Source organism: Limulus polyphemus, unplaced genomic scaffold (assembly GCF_000517525.1).
Source record: "Limulus polyphemus unplaced genomic scaffold, Limulus_polyphemus-2.1.2 Scaffold7095, whole genome shotgun sequence".
NCBI classification, from domain to species: domain Eukaryota; kingdom Metazoa; phylum Arthropoda; class Merostomata; order Xiphosura; family Limulidae; genus Limulus; species Limulus polyphemus.
Window position 1 is genome coordinate 27,356 of NW_013672705.1, and position 7,305 is coordinate 34,660.

General features: G+C 37.3%; 1 protein-coding gene across 1 annotated transcript; it reads right to left on the minus strand.

Annotated features, from left to right (window-relative positions):
* Nucleotides 1-11: 11 nt before the first annotated feature.
* On the minus strand, nucleotides 12-7,249 carry LOC106474342 (neuropeptide Y receptor type 5-like). The gene is made up of 3 exons (XM_013935033.2): nucleotides 7,236-7,249; nucleotides 5,750-5,754; nucleotides 12-1,548 (listed from the first exon to the last, which is right to left on the minus strand). The coding sequence occupies exon 3, from the start codon at nucleotides 1,490-1,492 to the stop codon at nucleotides 149-151; it is 1,344 nt and encodes a 447-aa protein (XP_013790487.2). The 5' UTR covers nucleotides 1,493-1,548; nucleotides 5,750-5,754; nucleotides 7,236-7,249; the 3' UTR covers nucleotides 12-148.
* Between the last annotated feature and the right edge of the window lie 56 nt (nucleotides 7,250-7,305).

Here is a 7,305-nt window from a genome sequence, read left to right on the forward strand (position 1 = left end):
CATTCTGTTAGGGGAACTTTAACAACACCCAACTTCTTTACCCATTCTGTTAGGGGAACTTTAACAACACCCAACTTCTTTACCCATTCTGTTAGGGGAACTTTAACAACACCCAACTTCTTTACCCATTCTGTTAGGGGGAACTTTATCAACACCCATCTTCTTTGTGATTCTGACACAGCTTGTCGGTAGGAGAGATTGGTTTCTTGTATCTATCTTCGTGAATTTCGCTTCCAATACGTTGAAGAGACAAGTTTGAAGTATGTTTCTTAAGAGTCAGGTAGTTACCCGAGTCTCCTCTAGGAGCCCCGCGAGAGTCCATAGAACGATGGAGTACGGGAGTGACAATAGTTGGAAGAAGGGCAATTAAAACCACATTGATGAAGGCCAGGTCAAAATGAGAAGTGTGTTCTACTGTTTCTGTGACCACGTGCTTCACCAGCCGGGTCACGTGTAGTGGGAATAAGCAGAACGCATAAAAAAGTGCCATCATGAAGAAGCATTTTTGGACCACCCTTTCTCGATCCCAGTCGAAGTCGTCGTCATCCTGATGTCGATATCGTCTTACTCCAGTCCCTAGACTCTGACCAGCGGTATCGCTACTGGGACCTCTTGACACGTCTTCAATGCCAACGGGAAGAGGTACAGCAGAGGATTTTCTCGTTTCCATGACGCTAGATGTCGCCACAGAAGAAACAGAGATGTCCTCGTGGCTCAACATTTGAGATCTTTGGCCATTTGAATGAAAAGCATTGTTGCGATTGTTGATTTCCACAGTGACTTTAAGATGGAGATACATGATGAGAACAGCGGGTGTGGCATAGAGAACGATGAAAAGAGCCCGGATGAACTCCTCGATGTTGTTTTCCACATTAACAACGCATATTCCGACACCTTTAAACTGCTCGCCAAAGTATTTTTCCAAATCAACGTACTCCGAGTACACGCTGTACGGCAGGGCTACAAGGAAACTCGACACCCAAGTCCCTAAAAGCCAGAATCCGGCGATATTTCGTGGTTTCAATGGATTTAGAATGGCTTTGTATCGGTCAAAGGCTATGCTCAAGAACGTGAGGAACGTGGCGTAAAAAGGAACGTCCTGCGCTATCGGGAGAAAGTGACAGAGGAATCTCCCAAGAATCCAATTCTGTAGAGCGAGCGTTGCCAAGGAAACCGGCATAACGACGATACATTTAAACATGTCGTTCAAGGCGTTGCTAGCCAGGTACTTCTCTATGTTCTCGCAGTGTTTCCTGCGTAGAAGGATTCGGCGCAACATGTTCGCGTTGAGAAACAGACCGGCGGCCCCTACCAGACCGTAGAGCACCAAGTACAGGGGAAAAACGTTCTTCAGTGCCGGGCGCAGATGTGGCGTCTTGAAGTCCGTGGTGTCGTTGTGAAAATGCATGAAAAAATGAATCACCATACCCAAGTAATGCTCCGGGATCTCGTGTATTTTCTTAGCAATATTTTCTTGAGTTATATCCGCCATCTTCAAAGTCTATCCGGCAATAAAAAGTCTGCTGCCGATGTAGAACCAATCAGTTTCTGAAAGAAAGAGGAAAAAAAAATTAAAATAAGTGAAACGGAAGATGTTTATAGATCTGAAAACGTCAACATATATATCATTTCTATAGCTAAGGATCAGTTATCAAAGTACGTTTCTTTTTTCGTTAGTTTAGTAGTTTTGAGCTCATTTTAAATTCATCACGCTGGCCGTACGTGAAAGTCATATGTATGATGGAATTGAACGGCGAGACTAGGTCTAATCATAAAATCTATAAGAATAGTATATCCACTCAATAACGGAGCGTTCACCCATGAAATAAGGGTCAGATTTCAGCCCTAGAAAAATCCCTTCGGCATTCCAAAAACAACTTTCCGTATATCATCATGCCCCAAATTGTTTGTGTTTGTTTATTTGTCGTTAACGTACAGAGTGGGCTATCTGTTCGATGCCCAACTACGGGTATCGAAACCTAATTTTCAGTGTTCTGAGCTTTCAGACTTACTGCCGAGCCACTGGGGCCCTAGGGTGGGGCAAATTTTTGTTTGTTCGTTTGCTTGAGGTTAAGCACAAAGCTACACAATGGGTTATCTGTACTGCGCCCACCACGAGTTTCTAAACTCGGTTTTAACGTTGTAAGTCCGTAAGATGCCGCTGAGTCGTCGAGAGGTTTTCTATATAAAAAATGAGTGATTGGATTATTTGTTTCCGCCAGTTCTTTACACTGAAAAATGTAACAGTCTTAGAAAATAAATACTCCGTATCTAATCACACACACACCATGTATTGGACTGTATAAAAACAAGTTCAATACATAGTGTGTTGGACTGTATAAAAACAAGTCCAATACATGGTGTGTTGGACTGTATAAAAACAAGTCCAATACATGGTGTGTTGGACTGTATAAAAACAAGTCCAATACACGGTGTGTTGGACTGTATAAAAACAAGTCCAATACATGGTATGTTGGACTGTATAAAAACAAGTCCAATACATGGTATGTTGGACTGTATAAAAACAAGTCCAATACGTGGTGTGTTGGACTGTATAAAAACAAGTCGGTAACCCGAGAACTACGAACTGTAGATTTTTTTAAAAATACAAACGTGTTACATCACGTCACAGTAATGTTCTTGTTACACCGTTTAACCTAGAAAATTCCCAACAATGCCAACTCTATGTGTGAAACACAACAGTTGTGACACGAAATCCCTGTCTTTAGGTTACGAGAGCCAACTTTATATATGAATTAAAATATTTGTGACACACAATCCTTTTAGGTTTAGGCTAGGAATGTGAACTATCTATATATGGAATATCATAGTTGTGTCACACACACACACACACCCTCTTTCTGAACACTAAGAGAGTCAACTTTACAAAAGTTGCTACCACAGGTACTGGGTAATGCTGTAAATGAGGGCGTGGGTCTCTCCCTTCTACTAGTTGAGCCGTAGCACACGAACCGTTCGTCCGATGTATAGGTGCTACGTGCGGCATTAACCATCGCTTTCTTTTGAAGTCGGTCTCACGTATCTTAATACAAAACTCTTCGCTCGGTTGATCCGTTGTTCACCACATTAAGGCGATCAAATCGAAATGGCCACCAAACCCGAACCGTTCTTCTGTTTGTTTATTAATTTAATTAATCTTCGAATGATACGTTTGTATTCATTTAACCATTTTTATAATAAACAAACATACAGAAAACTGCTTTATATAGAGAGAGAGAATTAGAAAGACAGAGAGAGTTGTTACACGAACTCTTTCTGTGTCTAAAATGTAGCTCAGCGGGAAGTCTGATGGCCGGAAACACTAAAAACTAGGTTTCGATACCTTTGGTGAGCACAGCACAGATAACCTATTGAACTTTGTGTTTAAAAACAAATAAACAAAAGAAAAAATATGAATATGGAAAGAAAGAACTTATTGGGGCAATGGAAGTATCCTGATAAATACGAAAAGAAATATCTTTGTCCGTGTTCTTTTTGGGGTTTGTTTAAAAAAAGAATGACATGGAATTAAAAATAATGTCTGTTCTAATCTAACGCCAACATTTATGTATAATGAGGGAGAGAAAAAAGGGGCACTTTCCCCCTCTGTTTTGTAAACAAAAAATAAAATATGAATTAGCACTAAAATGAATATGGTTCTGTCTTCCTGGAATTTAAACCCCAGATGATTAATTCCTTATATGATTTCCAAGTTAAGTATGTGCCCCATTCCTCTCACTCCCAAGTCGAGTCCGTATTCCCCGGTGGGATAGTGGCAAGTCTAAGGACCTACAATGCTCAAAACCGGGTTTGTTTCCCCGCAGTGGATACGACAAATACCATTAAGTGGCTTTGCTCTAAAACAAACAAACAAATATTTCATATTGAGAAAGGGAATATATCATAAACTTTCATATAAAGAGCTTAAGTTTATACCCATATAAACACAAACTTTTATAAGATCAAAAATCTAGAATTAAACAGGTAGAAGTCAGGGTGAAAGTACAAAAATATATACAAATCAAGGAAAATTTAACTACTACTACGAGTGCACGCACGTACGTGTGGGCGATAAAAGAACAGCATCAAATACACTTAAGACTTAAGTACAAATAGCGTCAAGGTTTGACTTATTCACGGGTGAAAGAACTAATGCAAAAACTCAAAAACTAAAAACAGATACTTCAACGACGAAGTTCAGTCAGATCAATCGTACTTGATTATAACTTTCAACTTTGGTAAAAGAACAAGAAAAATGTAACACGACTCACTTTCAATAAGTATAGCTTTCAGGAGTTTTGTAGCAAAGCTCAGTTTTTCTGTAACAGATATAGAAGCATCAAGACGCCTACCAGTTTTTACAATTAAGCTCACACTTTCTAGTTAGGCCTACTAGTTTTACATTTATGTCTACGCTTTCCAGTTAAGCTTACTAATTTTTCAACTTAGGCTTACGCTTTCTAGTTAGGCCTACTAGTTTTACATTTATGTCTACGCTTTCCAGTTAAGCTTACTAATTTTTCAACTTAGGCTTACGCTTTCTAGTTAGGCCTATTAGTTTCTCCAGTTAGGTTCACGCTTTCTAGTTAGGCCTATTAGTTTCTCCAGTTAGGTTCACGCTTTCTAATTAGACTTATTACTTTTTCTAGTTAGTGCTACACTAATTAAATTGTGCCTAACGAAGACTCCAACATTGTAAGCACTAAAAACACTCGAGAAAAGGCGTCAGTACATTTTCTTTTACCTAAGATTAAATATTAATTCACGTATAATACGATCGGTTGATAATAAACATTAGTTAAACTGAATTATGCCAACTAGGGGACGCAACAGGCAAAATAAATACTTGGACTTTGGAAATTATCTGTACCGTGAGACTGGATTTCAAAATATTTATGACATCATTTTAACTTGTGAAAGATTTCCGATTGTAAGGCGTGTCTTTTGACACAGTGCTATTATGAAGTGAATTAATAACTAAAGTAAGGTTTGGCATGGTCCAGTAATTAATGTGCTCAGGGTTGCTTAATTAAACAAATAAGCAAAATAACTAAAGTAAACATTTATGAGATTTGAACTACCTGGTGGCAGAAATCAAACATTCTCGTTAACAAATGGTCTGAATGGGACAAAATCATGACATCATAAAATCCTGTAACAGACACACAAAGTGTTATTTTTCAGGATAACTACAGCCTGGCAAGTGTTAACGGTATTCGAAATATTGACTTGGTTTCAATTATTTCAATTAACTGACCGTCAGCTATGACCATCTGGCATTTTTAGCACTAAATATCTATACATGAAATTATGATTTGATTTTATGTTAACTTGAGCATGAATTAGCTTTGTATTACTTGAAAATGTTAGACTTGGCGTACAAACACATTTAAAAAAAACTTTCTATGTAAAACGGCATTAAAAAGAAATGCCTTCTTCTTGCTCCTGCACAGAGAGATCGGAGTCAACAATTTACTGGATACTTTGGAGGAAAGGTTTGTCTGTTCGTTGTTAAGCAAAAAACTGTACAATGGGCTATCATAAGTATCTGAGTCACGTTTTTTTAGCATTATAAACCTTCTTACCATTGAACTACCGGGGGAGGGGGCTAGTATTTAATTTTTATTACTTCTCAAAACTTACACAACTCCATGTTTTACTTTAATCTTTGAAACAGGGTTTGTTTTTTTTGACAGAGGGGGGGGGCGTGTTTCGGTATTGTCTTTTACTGATGTTAGAACCAATACACATATTCTTAAGGAACTTGTGACCTATAATTAAGCCTACAAAAGACTGAACTTTGATCACTGTTACGTTATACCAGTACTAAACCAATTTAGCTAACGAATAGCAGCATAATAACAATACACAATAGAATAATATGAAAACAAAACACCAGTTGTTTCGAGTTGCGATCTGTCACTGTGAACAATATCTCCCTCCCCCCGTAAAGTGTTATTCATTGTACAACTGGGGGTTACGGGTTCGAATCCCGTCACCTATCATTCTCGCCCTTTCAGCGGTAGTGGCGTAATAACGGTACGATCGATCCCACTTTTCATGTTTGAGACTGATTAGTTGAAGTTCTTTACCCACAGACTTATAACCAAGTCTCAGCGAATAAAATAATAGTGTCATGATATAAAAGACTGTTTCGTTCAGATATTATTGATTAATTTAGCTTTGTTATTGAATATTTTATCATTGTTTAGTTTTTGTCATAATAAGAGTTAAAAGCAGATGATTGTAGGAAGTTTTGTTAATAATTCATTGATGTTGAGAATATCGAACGTCACGTGCAGTATATTGATGCCAAGAATATAGGTGGACAGACGATTAGGTAATATACATATAAATAGCGTGAGACGAGCGGGAAGCAGCAGACAGATAATAGCAAAAGAGAATAAAGTTGGTGTGAAGTTAACTACAGTAGAAGTGATAGGCCTAACGATTGACATAGGCCTAACGTTGAATATATGAAACTAACAGTAGAAAAGAAGATAAGAAAAATAATTTTATTCCGTCAAAGCTCAAAGTGCACTCAGGCTGATTCAATTACTTTAGAACCACCAAAAGGAGCAGAGGATCTTCAGAAGAAAAAAGACCAAACGACTACAGTAACTCGCGCCATAATTGTAAATGAATCATAGAGAGTATTAGTGCAATAGAAATAGAGAAGATAGTTCGGCTTGTCAACTGAAATTCTAAAATAATTGAATGGGCCTAAGTGGATATTTGACAAGAAGGAGAGAACTATATATATAGTATTTATAATATGTCCATAATATCTATAGTGTTGAAGAATTTATTGTACATACGTTAACTTGTTCTGAATATATATATTATTTTTAAAACAAATGAAGTGCGAGCTATTTATTCATGGTTGAATTTATCGCTAACAAGTCACAGACATCTACTGTAGAAGAATCCTAAGCCTAACAACAACATAGTATGTATTTATACTACTAAGAAATATAACTAAAATACTTTAAATTCAGACAAATAGATTAGGCCTCTACGCCATTCATGGTCTTTTTTCTTTTCTTCACTTAAGTTAGACATGAAGGAGAGAAAAATTCACAGTAAATGCTTGTACCACATTAATTTCATTAAAACAAAAACAAAAAAGACATTAGTGAGGACTGGAATCATTTGTATTCGATCTAAAAACCTTATTGTTGAAAAGAAAATGTGACCATTCAGTAGCTGTAGATAAAACTTTCTGAAGAAATCACGTTTATTTAATCCATAAACAATACAAATGTCTAGAAAAATTAGATTACCGTATTTTTCGGTGTATAAGAC

Coding starts and splice junctions, on each gene's coding strand:
- LOC106474342 (XM_013935033.2), bottom strand. CDS start 1,492: ATGGCGGATATAACTCAAGAAAATATTGCTAAGAAAATACACGAGATC.